Source organism: Candoia aspera, chromosome 3 (assembly GCF_035149785.1).
Source record: "Candoia aspera isolate rCanAsp1 chromosome 3, rCanAsp1.hap2, whole genome shotgun sequence".
Lineage (NCBI taxonomy): Eukaryota > Metazoa > Chordata > Lepidosauria > Squamata > Boidae > Candoia > Candoia aspera.
Genome location: NC_086155.1, coordinates 32152641 through 32170375, shown reverse-complemented (window position 1 = coordinate 32170375; position 17735 = coordinate 32152641). Strand labels below are relative to the sequence as shown.

The 17735-nt window shown below is 38.9% G+C and overlaps 2 protein-coding genes across 2 annotated transcripts in view; one reads left to right on the top strand and one right to left on the bottom strand.

Annotated features, from left to right (window-relative positions):
- MYH7B (myosin heavy chain 7B) overlaps positions 1 to 12807 on the top strand; it is a 53463-nt gene extending 40656 nt beyond the window's left edge. Inside the window, exons 28-42 of the mRNA XM_063297239.1 lie at positions 464 to 853; positions 1874 to 2000; positions 2917 to 3035; positions 4950 to 5146; positions 5393 to 5742; positions 6957 to 7081; positions 8117 to 8232; positions 8433 to 8625; positions 9191 to 9394; positions 9501 to 9626; positions 9993 to 10163; positions 10494 to 10598; positions 11596 to 11691; positions 12090 to 12224; positions 12692 to 12807. Coding sequence (XP_063153309.1) covers positions 464 to 853; positions 1874 to 2000; positions 2917 to 3035; positions 4950 to 5146; positions 5393 to 5742; positions 6957 to 7081; positions 8117 to 8232; positions 8433 to 8625; positions 9191 to 9394; positions 9501 to 9626; positions 9993 to 10163; positions 10494 to 10598; positions 11596 to 11691; positions 12090 to 12224; positions 12692 to 12703 — 2466 coding nt within the window. The 3' untranslated portion in view covers positions 12704 to 12807. The remainder of the gene's footprint in view (positions 1 to 463; positions 854 to 1873; positions 2001 to 2916; positions 3036 to 4949; positions 5147 to 5392; positions 5743 to 6956; positions 7082 to 8116; positions 8233 to 8432; positions 8626 to 9190; positions 9395 to 9500; positions 9627 to 9992; positions 10164 to 10493; positions 10599 to 11595; positions 11692 to 12089; positions 12225 to 12691) is intronic.
- A 388-nt stretch (positions 12808 to 13195) lies between these two features.
- The window catches only part of TRPC4AP (transient receptor potential cation channel subfamily C member 4 associated protein), a 40271-nt gene continuing 35731 nt past the window's right edge, over positions 13196 to 17735 (bottom strand). The window contains exon 19 of the mRNA XM_063297238.1: positions 13196 to 16398. Within this exon, the coding sequence (XP_063153308.1) occupies positions 16261 to 16398 (138 nt within the window). The 3' untranslated portion in view covers positions 13196 to 16260. The remainder of the gene's footprint in view (positions 16399 to 17735) is intronic.

The following is a 17735-nucleotide window of genomic DNA, read 5'->3' as shown; positions in this document are numbered from 1 at the left end:
TCAGTTTCAGTCTGCAGCAGCCACAGCCAGCATGATTAATGGTGAGAGATTCAGAGAGCTGTAGTTCAGCAACACCTGGAGGGTGCCCTTCCCAGGCAATATTATCATGAATTGAAAGCGATATTAACTGGAGCGGGAGCAATGAGAATGGCACTACAGTAGCAACAGTTTAGGGTAACATGGCTATTCATTGGAACAAAATATTAATACAATTGAAAGAAAGGTTGAAGTAATCCCCCCTCCCCAGCATGGTGTTTATGGCGAAAGTCAGAATGGGTGAATATTCCATGTAGTTAGTGAGGATTTTTAAGTAGCCCATTGTGGTATACTGTAAATATTCTGGTCATCTGGGGTTAATGTGGTCCATATGTTGGTGAAAGCCCAAGTGGTATAAACAACTTGGCTTCTGGCAGAAACAGGATAGAGTTTACTGGAGTTTGTGCCATTTGTTATCTCCTTACAGGCTCGAATTGAGGAGCTGGAAGAAGAGCTTGAGGCAGAACGAGCTGCCAGAGCCAAAGTGGAGAAGCAGCGGGCAGAAGTAGCTCATGAGCTGGAGGAGCTGAGTGAGCGACTTGAAGAGGCAGGTGGTGCCACAGCCTGTCAAATAGAGCTGAACAAGAAACGTGAAGCAGAGTTCCTGAAGTTACGCAGGGACCTGGAAGAAGCCACATTGCAGCATGAGTCAACGGCTGCAGCCCTGCGCAAGAAGCATGCTGACTCAGTGGCTGAACTGGGGGAGCAGATTGACAACTTGCAGCGTGTCAAGCAAAAGCTAGAAAAGGAGAAGAGTGAATTAAAGATGGAAGTGGATGATCTGGCTTCCAACATTGACTACCTCACAAAGAACAAGGTGAATGGTTGAATCATGTGGAATTCTGTTAAAGCTTCTTGTTTGTGCATTAATGGATGGCAGGGGAGGGTTATTGTAGGGTGAACATCTCATGTAAGAGCTATCAACATGATGGAAGGTTTTTTCTTCCCATAGTTGCTCTTTTGGGTTGTGTGTCAGCCCCTTGCATTATGCTAGTTCTTGCTCTTCTGCTTAGACCAGTGTTTCGCAAACCTGGTAACATTAAGATGTGTGGGCTTCAACCCCCAGAATTCCCCAGCCAGCCATGACAGTTGACACAGTCCCTTTGGGACTGGCTACATGTGAAGACGTATTATTCTAAGAACACGTAGGTTCTTTGGAAATATTAAAAAGCATATATTTGGTGCAAAAGACAAAGTCTTGAGAAACTTTGTCTTCTCATCTTATCAAGTTTCTAGACTTAATGGCTGCAAAAAACCCCAGCAGACCTGGGGTAAAAAGTGTCAGAATAGATAAATAGTGTCAGACCATTGAGAATAAATTTTCGGTTCAACATAGATTTTTGCCATCTTCAGGACTAACATAAGCAGAATAAATGATACAAAGCTAGGAAGAAATTGTTTTTAAAAAATCAATTGACATTAATTATGGAGATTACAAAATTTAATTTCTCCTAATAAAGAATAGTTACTTTAAAAAAAGATGACAGTCTTCCCTCAGTTTGGAAGTACATATCAGATTTATCTAATGCAGAAATCAGACACCATATTTCAACAATTGTACTTCCCACTTTCTGGATGCCTTATCTTCACTGCACTCCTGTCGATTTCTTTTACTAACAAGGACTCTGAATGAATGATGGGAAAAAAGCAGTAGCTGACTCATCTTAGGATGCCTCACACATCCCAGTTGTGCATTCAATTGGCAAGCTAGCAAACTTGCCATATGGATATAACATCAAAGCCTGAATCTTAATCTAGACCTAATCTGTTCCTTGAGCAGATTATTTAATTTTTAGACCATTCCAGGACCTATCCAAAGCTTTTCTTCCTGTTACAGGCAAATGCTGAGAAACTCTGCCGGACATATGAGGATCAGCTTAGCGAAGCCAAATCAAAGGTGGATGAGCTCCAGCGTCAACTGGCTGAAGTGAGCACCCAGCGTGGGAGACTGCAGACTGAAAGTGGTATGTTATGCAAACCCTTTACAGACCCTGAGAAAAGACTAAGCTCTCAAATTGATCAGAGCAGTTATCCTTGAATGGAACATGTAATGGGTCTCCCCAAGATGCAATCAGTCTGGTAACATAGCATTGATCACTGATGTTAATACTTGATATAGCTTAGGCCTTATGCAGAACGAAAGCTGCTGCAGAATGTTGAGGAAAAGTGGTTTGGTACAAAATAAAATAGAGAACTTGTACAATTCCAGAAGTGTGTAGAAGACGGAATTAAATACTTTTTAAAATGATCAAAGATAGAGGAATGTTCTCCTCTCTTGAATCTATGATTAGCAGAAGTTGTGGAGAAGTCTCGGTGTATTGAATTCAAACTTATGATATAGTTTTTGAGCCATACAGTGGCTCACTGGAGGAGGTCTTTAGGGGAGAAAGTTATTGTTTCTCTATATTAAGGATGCAGAATACAATTCCCAGCCATCTTGGCCAGCATGAGCAATAATGAAAAAAACTATTGGGGAATTGTATTTCACCAACCTCTGGAGGGCCACATCAATTGCCTACATTTGCTGTAATTGTTTCATTAGAATTTTATAATGATAAATAATTAAGAAAAGGATGAAGAGTTATTAATCAATCTGATAGCGCACTCATAAAGCCCAGGATAATAACAGCAAATATGGCAGAATAACCAAGAACCTTGTACAATATAAGAACAGCTTTGATTCCATATCAACTGGTTTCACTTGCTTGAAAATATACGGCTTTTGGTTTCTATGTTGAAATCATAAAAAGTCCATTGGAAATCAGGACCAGTCCTGAAATTTGCTGTTTGCCTATTTTTGATACCAAAACAATTTGAAACTATGAGTACTGTGATGAACAAACTTTACCATGGTGTATTTTTTTTTTTTTACAAAATCAGGGGAACTTAGTCGGCTCCTTGAAGAGAAAGAATCTCTTATAAACCAGCTGAGTCGGGGCAAAACTTCCTTTACCCAGACCATTGAGGAACTCAAGAGGCAGCTAGAAGAAGAGACCAAGGTGATTGTTTAAACATCTGGAGATTAGATCTGTGGTAATGGGCAGCTGATTTTCCTGGGCTGACATGTTTTTGAAAACCAGGCCGAATCTCAAAGCATATGAATTAGCAGTAAAAAGAAGTGTCTCTGTCTAGATGTAATATACATTTTACTCCATTACTAAAACTATATACCACTTTGAAATCTAAAGAGTGGGGATTTCTGAGTAGATGGCACAATTTGCAGGAAGATTTGCAATCTTGCCCTGTCATTTTAGAAATTGTGTGGCATAGCCACATTCAGACACTATGAATTCCGAGTGCTGTCCACATATGCACTCTACTTTACTCCCTTTCCCCTGCTGATGTCATTCAAATGACACTGGTGAGTAAGCAAGAACCAGCAGTTCTTGATGAGGCAGAATGATTATATAAACATAGAGCAAATGCGTTGCCATCTCAAAGCCAAGATAAGAATAGCCAAATTTTCATTGACTTGAAAACATGGGAGGAAAAAATCTAGAGTTCAAAAATTTAATATAGTGTTGTTTTTTTTATTGTAAACCACCCAGAGTCATGTTTTTGTGAGATTGGCAGCTATATAAATATGAAAATAAATAAATAGTCATATATTTGATTTGATTTCTGTGTACTGCAGAAACCAGATCTTCTGTGTATTATATATACAGCTATATTCTTGCTTGCAATAAAATAACTAATCTCACCGTGTCTTCTGTGAGCTTCTGCAGTAAGGATTTGGAGGCTTTCTTATTTTTTAATGGAATTTTTTAAAAAAATATATTAATTGCTTTGGACTGGCTGTTTTTTTTCTCCCCCCCTCTCTCTTTCTTCCTGCCAAAGATATGCTTTTGTATCCCAGTACCCTTCTCACTCAGCAACAACACTGGTCAGGAAAGGATCTAAGAGGCTTTTTTCTGGGTTTGTTACATTAAATACTCAGGAACTATTTCTTCTCATGAGAAGCTGGACTGGACAATTTATGGAGGACTCTTGATTTCTTAAACATATTTATTAGGAAGGGAGGAAAGACAGGAAGTGCTTCCCCAAACACATTAGAAATCCATGGATGGTGAACACAACGTGGAAGAATTCCATGTTGGATTTAAGGTGTTTGGGGCATAGTTTGCATATAGAATGGATGGAGGTATGACAGAGCTCCATGCTGTATCTTAAGGAGAAGAATTATTATCGTAAATGCTATTCAGATAGCAGCAAACAATATTTTAAAGTTTAAATGTCTGTAATGGGAAAGATAGTGTCTTTTAAAGGAGGTTGACAATAATTCTGATTCTACTCCAGAGAGTGAAATTTCTGAATAATAAAAACTGGCTTTATTTCTCCTGTGATGCCAGCCTGGCCTGTCTCAGTTCTTCTCTCAACCAGGATGGCAAAATGTTTTTTGAACTTAGGCAGTTAGTGACTTGTGCATGGAATTGTTAGCACTGTTTTCATAGCTTTGAATTGTCCTGAACTCCCTGGGAGTTCACCAGCTCCCTCAGGAAGAACCCAGACATAAATTCATACACAGTCCATATTCTTCTCAAAAAATACAGCTATCCTAACAATTACCTTCATAGAGCCATTATGGGAGTGGGTAGTATATAATCCAGTGTTTGTCAGCCTTGGCAACTTGAAGATGTGTGGACTTCAACTCCCAGAATTCCCTAGCCAGCATGCTGGCTAGGGAATTCTGGGAATTGAAGTCAACACATCTTCAAGTTGCCAAGGTTGAGAAACATTGATATAATCTAATGAATAGGCAGCAGCAAGCTGATGCCTCAATGGTTAATTTGTCAAAATGTATCTGTGGGAATGTATTGGATCCCAAATTCTATTTGGCATGGAAGGAATTGGAAGTATTAACTCCTTGATAAAGAATTGATTCTATTTTAATCCCAACCATTTCAACTTTTCAGTCCAAGAATGCTTTGGCTCATGCTTTGCAAGCATCCCGTCATGACTGTGACCTTCTGCGGGAGCAGTATGAAGAGGAAGTGGAAGCCAAGGGGGAGCTGCAGCGCTCCTTGTCCAAGGCCAATGCTGAAGTGGCCCAGTGGAGGACCAAATATGAGACAGATGCCATCCAGAGGACAGAGGAATTAGAGGAAGCCAAGTGAGTTCTTGAAATAGTCATTCACACTGAATATATTCTACAGAATCAGGATTCTATGCTAGAGGGAAGCACTTTGGAATTACAGTGATGCCTATTAACATCCTTGCAGTGGAAGAAGGAGAAAACTCCATTTTAGGGCATGTTGCAGGACACTATGGGATGGAATCTGTAGTGTTTCTGAAGCTTTGTCTCCAGTGTGTGCTCCAATATCTTCCCTACCTAATCAGGTTTATTGGCAAATTGCAGGAAGAAGCTGGCCATCCGCCTACAAGAGGCAGAGGAGGCTGTGGAAGCAGCCCATGCCAAATGTTCCTCTCTGGAGAAAACAAAGCATCGTCTGCAGACTGAAATAGAGGATCTGTCCATTGACCTGGAGAGAGCTAACTCAGCTGCTGCTGCTCTGGACAAGAAACAACGTGCTTTTGACAGGGTCATTGCTGAGTGGAAGCAGAAATACGAGGAGACACAGGCAGAGCTGGAATCTTCTCAGAAAGAGTCCCGTAGCCTGAGCACAGAACTTTTCAAGCTCAAGAATGCCTATGAGGAGTCCTTGGAGAATTTAGAGACTCTCAAGCGTGAGAACAAGAACTTGCAAGGTATTAACAAGACTGTATCACCTCTAAATGACATAGTATACTTTTTAAAAAAAATTCTGATCCTTAAGGCAGAGGCAGAGATATGGAACAAGGCCAGGGAACTCAGAAGGTAGAAACAGGAGAAGGAAGTAAATCAGTTACAGTTACAGTTAATCCAACATCCTTATTTTGTGGCTTTTTGCAAAATAAGCCATATATGTTTATTCATACCTGATCCAGCTTGGCTCAGAATTTTGATAGTTATACATTCAATTCTAGGTAATGTATTACTTGCCTATATGAATTGGCTTCTATGTGAGCAGGCAGAGAAGGGCTTAGAACAAATATGGTTCTTTTTCTGATTTTGAGGTCATCTGTTTTCTGAAAAGTAATGAGAAATCTTCCATTTGCAATTTGACAGTTTGTAGTCATATTTCTGTGGTGCAATTTCAAGGGGAACTCTGCAAAGATAGGATTGGGAGAGCTTGCAAGTGGATTGCCCATTCTTAGTCATGTATTTATCCCAACTAGTTAACTGAAAAATGAATTGAAAATTGATGAGCTATTTTTTTTTACTTATTTGTAAGCCTAATATCCATATTGGTAGTTCCATAACACATAGGATAGTGTTAGACTGATGTTCTGTTCCCAGCTCACTGTGTTACCTTGGAACAATTGCCATCTCTAGATGGATATTCTTCATGGGACTATAAATAAAAGGAGGAATGTAGAATCTGCTCTGAGCTCCTTGGAGCAGGGTGTGTGTGCATGAAAATCTCTTGTTTTCAACATTCAACCAACTATGTAAGACCAATCCCACCAATAAACGCAGCTAATATTAAAAGTTTTGGAACAAGGATTTCACCCCATTTCCAACCTTGGGTGTGAGTTTTGATTGATTTCTCCTAGGCACTGGTAGTTATTAAGGAAAGAAAATACACTTAGATATATTAGTGTGGTGATTATTTAAGTGACTCTATTAACACAAAATATACAAACACAGGAAGAATAATTGGTAGCATTCTGAACACCAATGAAAGGAACATAATGTGATCAAAATCTTCTGTTATCCCTAATAATATGAGATTGCTCTGCTGGCATAACTGAGCTTAACATAACAGGCTAGGATTGAAATTTGATTTTGAATACAGTAGAGAATGCAAACATTCTGCTTGGGGGTCACCTAGGTTTCCAGACTATAAATAGGTGTATAATGTCTGTCTTGGTCTCTTCAGAGGAGATAATGGACCTAACTGATCAGATTAGCATGAGTGGAAAAACCATCCATGAACTTGAGAAACTGAAGAAAGGCTTGGAGAGTGAAAAGAATGAAATCCAAGCAGCCTTAGAGGAAGCTGAGGTAAGCCCTTGAATGATTGTGTTAAGCCTTCTTATTATTCAAACTTGATATATCAACAAGTAATACACTTTACTTGGTTTGGGTTTAGCATGTTGAATGTATTCATTGTTGTGTTCTGTAAACTGTGGATTATGGCTTAATGCAGTGCATGAACCGGCCAGTTGTGGCATAGTCAGTAAACATTTACATGTGATCTGTATACCAAGAAATATGACTAGTATCCAAATCACATCCCAATCAAAATGGAGGGTGCAAAGCATTGGGCAGTGAAAGGAATGGTGTAAGCTGAGGGGTGTGTGTACATATTTGACTGCATGTGCACATAAGTGTGAAATTATATGAGAGAATAAAAATGAAATAAGAATTGCCGGAATTCTGAAAGAGCACATTGGCTTGGTATAAACATAATGAATGCTAAGTGGCTTGCTTTTTTCTGACTTAGTATACATAAACCAGCTTGTTCAGCAAACCATGAACTAATAATACTGGGTTTTTAAAATTATGGTTCAAATACAGCAATTATCAAATTATCCAAGGACAATGGGATGGCATCGCTTTGATGCAGGAACCTATAACAACCTATATGTCTTCTTGTTCTTCCCAATCTGGCTGCTGCCTTTTGCCACTAGTCACATCTGACTCTGAGCCAGTATTTAAAACCCAGCAAATAAAACTACAGTAGAAGCAAGCCATTTACCTGGGTCTGGGGTGGCATCTAGAGATTAGAGAAATGTATTCCTAGCTTTCCCCCAAAGATTTAATGCCTGAGAAATATTGTAAAGATGTCTGCCTTATCCACAGGTAAGTAACATGGTGCCATTATTTGGACTTTAATTTTCATCATTCACAACCAGCTTTGCCAATGGCAAGTAATTGTGAGAATTGAACTCTTTAAAAAAATAGAAAAAGGAAAAAAGAGGAAGGCACCAATCAGAAATGTTGATACTCATTCACAATCAAATTAAAGCACATTGAGGGGAAGACAACTTCTGTTGAGGTTTATCACTGACTGTTTATATATCTTTGTGACTTAAGGGAGCCCTGGAACATGAGGAGAGCAAGACCCTGCGCATCCAGTTGGAGCTGTCCCAGATCAAAGCTGAAGTTGATAGGAAACTGGCAGAGAAAGATGAAGAATTTGAAAATTTGAGGTAGAAACATGACATATTGGGGAGTGTGTTGCATGCTTCATGGGCTAGATAGCAATGGTATTATCTTCTGAGGGTTTCATAGCAAGTGAGGAAATCTATCCCACAGGCACTGTTGAGAAAGCAAGGCTGTTGATGGTTCAGTTTTACTGGGCTGATTAATTAAGTGCCTCTTCCTAAGCACTTTTCTTTTTTTCTTCCAGGCGTAATCACCAGAGAGCCATGGATTCTATGCAAGCCTCATTGGATGCTGAAGCCAAGGCCAGAAATGAGGCCACCAGGTTGCGAAAGAAAATGGAGGGAGATCTCAATGAAATGGAGATCCAGCTGAGTCATGCAAATCGCCAGGCTGCTGAGTCTCAGAAACTGGTGCGACAACTCCAGTCCCAACTGAAGGTCAGTCTTACCTATTTCTTAGGTAGAAATGTGGTCTCTCTTGGCCAGCTAGAGCTCGATTTCCCAATCTTCTCAACAATTACCATCATATATTAAAGGGTGGCAATTTTATTTGGGGGAGACGTGTTATTATTTTTCTCCCTTCAAGAGCTGCAGAGAGAGCAAGGCATTGCGCAGTGATATCAACTGTGGGATAGAGCTAAAACTGTTAGCCTTTTTTTCCTATGTGGAGTTGATTTCTCCCCTCAGAATAGATGTATTAAGCTGCTTAATGCACTATTAAGAATATTAATGTCATTTCAGTCCAAGAAACTATGTGCTATTGATGGTCAGTGATATATCATGAGTCTTTGGTGGTGTGATTTTGGGACACTCTAGTGGAGTGGCCACTCTGGTCACTCTTTATGTGGCCCATGAGCTGCAGGTTGCTCATCCTCTTCCTTTGTGTTCACTATAGGGAAACATTGTATTTGATATCTTTAGTGGTTCTTTGAGTTTTGCGAAAGGTTTCAGCTGTTTTGTTTTTTCTTGTGTTAAAACTGACTCCTCCTGATGTGGCCCATAGGACTTGCAGATAGAACTGGATGACACTCTACGCTATAATGATGATCTGAAGGAGCAGGCAGGTGCCTTGGAGAGGCGTAACAACCTATTGCTGGCTGAAGTGGAAGAGCTGCGGGCAGCCTTGGAGCAGGCAGAACGTGGAAGGAAGCTGGCTGAACAGGAGCTTATAGATGCAACAGAAAGAGTCAATCTATTACACACCCAGGTGAGTTGGAGAATATTTTCAAGCAGGGATAGCAACTGTTGGAATCTGTTCAGAAGGGAAGCAAAGTGGGAGCATTTTCATGGCTTACTGTTCTCTTCTCTACCAGAACACAAGCCTCATTAACCAGAAGAAGAAGATGGAGGCAGACATTTCACAGCTGACCACTGAAATGGAAGAGGCAGTGCAGGAATGTCGAAACGCAGAAGAGAAGGCTAAAAAAGCCATCACTGATGTAAGAGGCCTGAGGAGCAGGGGTGGGAATATGCTCTGAGGGCTACACTGATTTTTCACATAGATCTTTATTGGTGTGGCAGTTTCCCTTCCCCAGTATTTCCCAGAATTCTCTTCTGTGGAGCAAATACAGAACACAAAGAAAATGGGTATTTAGGAGTAGCATCTAGCAACTTAGGTTGATGGGGAACTCAATGTTTGACAATACCTAATAACTGGCAGGCAGGATCGGGAACAATTGGCAATGTGAGCCAGCTTCTGTCAAGCTAGTGCCCTCTAGATTAGTATGTTGTAATTCTCATCATTTTCAGTCACGATAGCTAGTTTTGATGCTACAGAAATGCTTTGATTTTTTTTTCCCTATCAGGCAGCCATGATGGCAGAGGAGCTGAAGAAAGAGCAAGATACAAGTGCCCATCTGGAGCGGATGAAAAAAAATATGGAACAGACCATCAAAGACCTGCAAATGCGGCTGGATGAAGCTGAGCAGATTGCCCTTAAAGGGGGCAAGAAGCAGATTCAGAAACTGGAAGCCAGAGTTAGTATTTGGGAAAACATCTACTTTTTCTGGCAAAAACCTTGTTTTCTTGTGGATTATGTGGCCAGTGTCCCCAGTAAAGCTAGAGGGATGATGGGTTATTAAAAGTTCAGATATAGTGAGGTTTGAAACCATTTTAGGTTAAATGAAATCACATTTGCAAGGCTCTGCTATAGAGGCAAAAGTCCACCATCATGTTCTAGTCCACTAAGATCTATGTAGATTTCCAGGGCTTTGCTAAGCATGACAAACTATTAATAGAGTTGTTTGAGTTTTCTGAGCCAAGAAAGAAGGCAAAAGAACTTAACCATACTGTTTGGTTTTACTCAGGTACGAGAACTGGAAGGTGACTTGGATATAGAACAGAAGAAGAACGTAGAGAGTCAGAAGGGCATTCGCAAGTACGAGCGCAGAGTCAAAGAACTGACTTATCAGGTACCAGCTTCACCATCTTCATGTGGAATCTGCAGACAGATCTTCATTAGCAGTAAGACTGAACCAAATATAAACACAGGGGGAGCTTGATATAAAAGTGACACTTTCCTTTTTCCCTGCAGATCTCCCACCATTTCAACAGTAATTCAGGGCTCTTCAGAAGATAGCAAACACCAAGATTCTTTCATTTGGAGTGAGAGCAAGAAGTATTGTCCTCACTCTAATTTGGCTCTGTGATATTATTCCATAGCCAAAACTGATTAGCATCACATATCATGCCTTCATCACTTTGGCTACATGATTCTTTATTGATTGGATTACATGGCAAACGAGATCAATTCTCCTTTGAAGTGATTGCACCAAAACAGCTGAACTTGAGTAAAAAGTACAAGAAGCCAAGATTTAGGCTGAGATCTTTCAGAAAATTCTCTTATTGTATCCCCAAATCAAACTGTACTTGTGCCCATATCAATTTCTCTTGTACATTATTGATTAAAGGAAAGCTCTGTAATAGGAGTCAGATTTGATCACTCTGCTCACAACGTGCACCTGTGTATCTGTAAAGAAATCAGGGAGGGAGAGGACGTATTTCCAACAGATAAAAAGGCTCTTCAGAAGTTCTATGAAAAATGAGTAAAACCTCAATTAAACTGCCCATTCAGGGAGACAGCATGGCCATTAAATCGAACTACCTGTTAAATTTGTTAAATCCAAATGTACGTCCTTTGAATCAATTTATTTCATTTGTGTAATTACATAACTGATGTAAATGACATCATCTGCAATAAAATAAAACCTCAGTTTGATGGATTTTAGTTAAGAGGTGGTGGAGTCAAAATGAAAAATGCCCATTGTTTCTGAGATCTGCTAAACTGAGGTCCACTAAATCAAGTTTACTATATCCAAAAAAGAAAACTAACACACCCACTTATATGGTAATGTGGTAGTAGTAACATGGATGGGATGAACCAGATATCATCTGATTATTGCATTTCAGACTGAAGAGGACCGGAAGAACCTGGCACGAATGCAGGAACTGATTGACAAGTTGCAGAGCAAAGTCAAGAGCTACAAGCGTCAGTTTGAGGAGGCAGTAAGTATGAATCTGCATAGGTATCCAAGCACTTCGAAAGGCATCAAAATCCTAGTCCTATTCAATTCCAGTTTCCTTTGGTTCTGCAATAACCTTCAATGTTCTATTTGTGGCTGGACTGCTCCTGTGCTGTTACTGTAATTCAAAACAAAAAATTCCAAAATGACACTTTAGTAATTCAGACTTCTCCAATATATTTAGGAAGGCCAACTGCCTTGGCCCTACACAATCTCATGTCTAGATTACAAAGGCATGAGTTTCCCTACTATCCAAAATGTGCCAAACCTTTTGTGTGGCTAGCACATTGTTTGCGACAATTCTCCAGTCATTCAATGCAGAGTCAAGAATTATTACCATATCTGGTTCCACGTGCATCAAATTCTATCTTCTGTTCATAGGAGCAGCAAGCCAACTCCAACCTGGTGAAATACCGCAAAGTGCAACATGAGCTTGATGATGCTGAGGAACGAGCAGATATTGCAGAGACACAAGTGAACAAGCTGCGTGTTCGCACTAGGGAAGTTCCTCTGAAGGTGAGAACAGAACTGCTTGAGATAAAGCAATGGTAATTATCTCCCCAACAGTCCCATTCCTTCATGGACGAACTGTTGGGGAACATGTATTAGCTATTTAAATGATAAAGTTTCATTGGATCCACTAAGGGCTATTCAGCTGTAATCAACATGTAAATCAGGGAACTGATAGGAGGGAGGATGGCTGAGATCTAGGACATGAGAAAGATTAATGTGTTCTGCTTTTGCTTGCTTGGTCAGACAAAAATAATTCTTTTTCTCTGTCTACAAGCATGAAAACATAATGCATCATAGGCAGGTTTGATTCCTTACCCCAGTTATAAACATAATTATATTTTGATGGGGAAGGTCCAAGCCATAACAGCAATTGAAAACACTTTTCACCAAGGAGGAAGGTGGGGGTCTAAGAAACTATGTATCTGTGGCAATCAATTCTGAAAGTAATTTTTTATTATTATTATTAACAGCATGAAGAATAAGAAACTCCAGTGTTACATCTCTTCAACTATTATGTCTATGTATAGATGTAATGGCTGCAACAGTCATTGCTGTCTCTGTAGTGAATAAAGTCTAATGCTCACGATGGAAAGTGTCTAACTTCTTTTGAGAATACTCAACTGCAAAATTTGTCTTCCCATGAGGCTTTTTAAAATGGAACTTTTATCTTACATCTTATTTGCTGACAAACCTCAAAATCTGGAAAAAGTCTGGCAGCATCTTTTGAGACTAACATTATTTAAGGGATAAGCATTCCTTAAATAAAGCATTTCATGAGTTACATAAACAAAACTATTAATGTCAGGAGGTGTCAGCAGACTTTCAGAACGATGGCTACCACAGCTCTCTTGCTACAATGACAAACACTCAAGAGTCTCTGAGAACTGCTGCTGCTATAGGTAACTCCTGATTAGTCTGCCTTCTTACAAATAAGCCCAAACTGAAGTTCTTTGAATGATATTTCTCCAGACATGTTTTAAAATAGAATTCTTTATTCCATTTAATACATTTATGTGGTGTTAGTAAGTATTAATCTGGGCAGCATGAACATTAATTCATGTGAAATAATTAAAATTTCCAGAAACATTTGCTGGCCAGGGGAGCCCGCCTTTTTGCTACACAACAGTTCCATTCCTTTAGTGACTTCCCAATTCTTTTTCAGCCACACTTAAATGTGATTCACCAGCTATTACCCCTTGAAGCAATTTATATTTAATCCAAGTCTATTGTAGTTTCTCATCATGTACAAAGGAGTTCTACAGAAGTAGCTGTGGAAGAGGAACATGGACACTCATGTTTCCCTATAGGAACCAAAAGGCAAATAATACACCCTGAGCCAAAACTTCCAACCCAACTCTTTGGAATTGCTTACACTGATAAGCCAGAAATAAATGCACAGCTTGATAGGTAAATCAAGTAACCCTACAAGTAGCTAAGGATTTTTTTTTTATATTAGTGAGAACAGTCCTACTGAAAGCCAAACTGATTAGAAAAAGCAGCATGACCATTCAATGGAAAGACATATGTATGAAGGAAAATTAGGTATTTAGAATTCATTTTTGCAGGCTATGGCCATATTCTGTCAATGTTCCAATTCTAATCAAAGGAATCCACAGGCATTTGAGTCTTTATTCTATGTTTACTACAGTTACAGAGTCAACACAATATGACCTAGAACCGAGGGTGGGGATGTTGTAGAGGCAACTGACTCTCCCAAAATTTGTCCCCAAATTAAAATTCTTGAATGACATCCTCCAAAGGCATCAGATGTGTAATGGGAGTACAGGGACACTGGGGAAGTCAGTTTAAAGATACCCTTAGAGGTTTTTTAAAGCAAGATACATGATTAACTCCAAAGTTTCCATTTTATTTCTGACAAGTCGTAAAGGATAAGACAACAAGGGATAACCTTAATAAAGTGCTGCTTTGTTCAGCCAACAGATTCACAATCAGAGAATTACGGAGCAGTCAGGCTTTCCTGATAGGGCGCTTCTTACCATTATTACAAGTGGAAACTTTTTTTGCCCCCAGTAAATACTTCAATAATTAAGATTTGTACACAAACCAGCCACAAGAAGAGCTGTTGTTTCCATTGCTTTTGCCTAAAAATAAGGTGCAGTAGCGCGTGCAGAGCAAACGTGAATGGGAGAACAGCAGATCAATTCTACCTTGCTTTCAAGTCTTATAGATCTCACGGGGATGTCTTGCCATTACATTTCTAACTAAGGGCTGATACTAATAAAAACTTTCCTCTGAAGGGTAAATTTTAACAGAATACAACCAGCATATCTTTTTGGTATTTTAACTTGAGGCTTTTCAGGGATCTATTCTGTTTTAGGTAAAATGTTTCAAAACTGTAAATGCATATATAAGAATAGTTCAAAGCTGAGGATAAAAAGGGCTGTTTTACTGCCTCATAAAGTGCCTGAGCACAAGGTTGTAATGAAGCTTTTATTCCAAAAATGTTTCTGGAATCAACAACTGCTGTCTTCCAACTAACTTGTTTAACACTGGCAGTTACAATAGCAAATTCAGTATTTACGGAATAATTCACCCCATATGAAATACAAGTATCAGTAGTAGAATAGACAACTTCCAGTTACTATTACACATTAGGAACAATATATATATATACACATCAGAATGGATGGTGCTAATTCATTCATTTCAGCTGGTACCTCTATGTTCCCAGAGTGCAAATTAGTACACCCTTCTGTTCAAGAGTAGGTTTTATATTCAGTAAAAGCAGTACTGTGGGAGAAAACTCCATTTGCATTGTTTATTGACAAAATGGCCAGACTGCAGCATTTAGAAAAAATCAGTAAATTTTAATTTATTTGTTCTCCCCCCTTCTTTTTGTCTATTAGATTTACAGATACAATCAAATGGAACAATAAAAAGAACAAAAATGGAGATGGAAAGGAGACTTGGAAACATTGTAAAATTAACTAAAATGTTTCAAAAAGATACTGACATAAATCTACATATTAGACTAATATTTAATCTTTTTATGATGTTAAATTCACATTTCTTAGATTAGGCAGAAATTACTGTATTTTTTTTTTACTTTGATTTACAATTTGATTCATACTGGTTACAGTTGTTAATTGTTGCATAAAAAGCTAATTTTAACATTAACTTAAAACTACATTGGTATAAGAGACTGTAATATGTAGATTTATATCAATGCCGTTTTGAAATCTATTAGGTTAATTTTACAAAGCTTGTAAATCTTTCACTTTTTTTGTTCTTTTTATTTTCCCTTGTTTTTCCTCTGACTCTATCTGTAAACCCAATAAACAAACAAACAAACAAACAAAAAGCCAGGAAAAAAAGCAAACGACTTCCATCACTGCAATATATGCCTGTTCTAGACAGCACTCCAAAAATCTGTTGAAGACAAATCCACAGACCAGAGACACTTCTGAATAAAATTCAACAGGGAGCCAAAGAGGAGAATGGGACAGTTTTGTAGGACACATTTCCAAAATCATTTGCAGAGAAGAAGGACAAGCCATTATTTCTATGAATTTAAAAGTGAATTGCACACACAATCCTCTTGAAATGCAAAACAAAGAAAAAGATGTGAAAAGTTAGGAATCAACTTTTTATGATGGCTTAAGAGTGGCGGGTGTACCTTAGGTGTGCCTATAAAACCAGCTTGTTTCAATGGTATAGGAAATTACCTCTCCTTTTAACTTCTAATTTGGGTTACCAGAAGGAAAAGCCACAACTAACCCTTGCATATCTGAAAGATCCCACCTACCAAGCTCAAAGGCTTATAGCCATCATGAGCAGGAAAAAGCTGACCTTTTTGCAGACAATTCCAAACAGGATGCAGGTTTCCCTGAATATATGATATGTTTCAAGTTTGTGAAATCTTGCTCTTTAAGGAGGGTGGTGGGGGCAAGGGGAGAAAATACATTAAGATAGTAGTATTCCATAGTTCCAAGCTTGTGCACACAGCATATCCCTGAAAATCCAATGTCTGCAAGATTCCCTCTGAGGTATTGTCCACTGGAAGTGAGAACCAGTGGAATTACTCTTCGGTGAAGTCTCTATCAATATCCATGTACGCCTCATCGATGTAGCTAACTATGGCACAAGGTGATGTCTGATCCATACTAAGCAGAACAGAGACAGTCTCTTTCCAATAGGAAAAGCTAATACACGAACTCTAAAAGGAAAAGAAAGAAAAGCAAGCATCAACAAAACAAATATCTGTGGAGTATAACTTGCTAGTACTTTAACATGCCATCAATATCTCATCACTGGCATTTGAATATGCCAGCAAATACAGCAAATACTCTGAGCATAAAATGTACACAGGTGCAATTGCCCTTCCCCCTGACCCCGTCTCTAAGGGTAGTTGGTAATGTCAGAGAAAGATGCTCTGCAGAAATGTTCAGCCCCTTTTCAAAGGGAAGTCTTGAAGGGTTATTTTGAGGTACAAAAGATGTAGGAAGTGTTAAAAGGTAACCCGCCAAATTGATCTCTGCCCTCCAAAAGTCCATGAAAAACTGAACCAAAAGCCAGCAATTTGCCACCAAATTTTGGAGGCTCAATTTTCTGAGGTTGGGGTGCTACAGGTAATTCGTCAATTGTGTAACCTGCCCTTAACCTGATCTCCAAAAAAACCAGATGCTCAAATCAAAATACTTTCAAGTACAGGTTAACCTAGGAATTGGGGCCGCTGGTGTAGTTAGCAATTTCAAGGAGAACCTTGTTGACTAGGCTTGTGCAATCAAAACTTGCTTTGGGCTTTGTTCCTTCTTTTGTCTGTGCAAACCTACAGGGGGGAGCTGCACTGCTACTGTACCTACCAGATAAAATTTAATGATAAAAAATGGTATATTTCTTGCCCAAATATAATCCAATGAAATAATTTATTTTATTCATGCAGGGGTCACAAAACTTCATTTCTCATTTAAGGTGCTGCTGAATTACAAATTTTGAAAACCCTGAATCAGGAATACAATGCACGCAGTTACAGAAACTGCCAGAGAACTTGGTCCAGTACAAACAAAATAGGCTAAAAATGGTTGAGACAAATATAGGGGCACAAAAGAAAATGAAGCAAGATTGAATTGGAACCCTGAAAGCTTGCTATGCTATTCTATGTATCCGGGTGACTAAATAATACATTATTTGCCTCATGCTTAGCAGCTTTTCTGTTTCAGAATTAAGTAAAATATAATGCTAACCTAAATGCTGCTTTAAATAGCACTGACTGATCTCATGTTTATTAGTTAGGTTATGTAACATTCTGGGCCAAGGAAAGCTAATTTTGGTACATATATAAATTAACCACCGAAAGCTAAACAAATTTGCTCATTTTACAGAACATATATGGTTATGTCAAATAATCAGGAAAGCTTAATTTTCTGGCCAATGAAAATCCTAGATTCTTTTTTGGCTTCACCCAAAGTACTGTTTCAAGTACTGTTCTTTACAGTCTTGTAAAATCAGCTTCATCTGTCGCAGCAAGAAATAAGCTTTTTAGTCTGACATTCT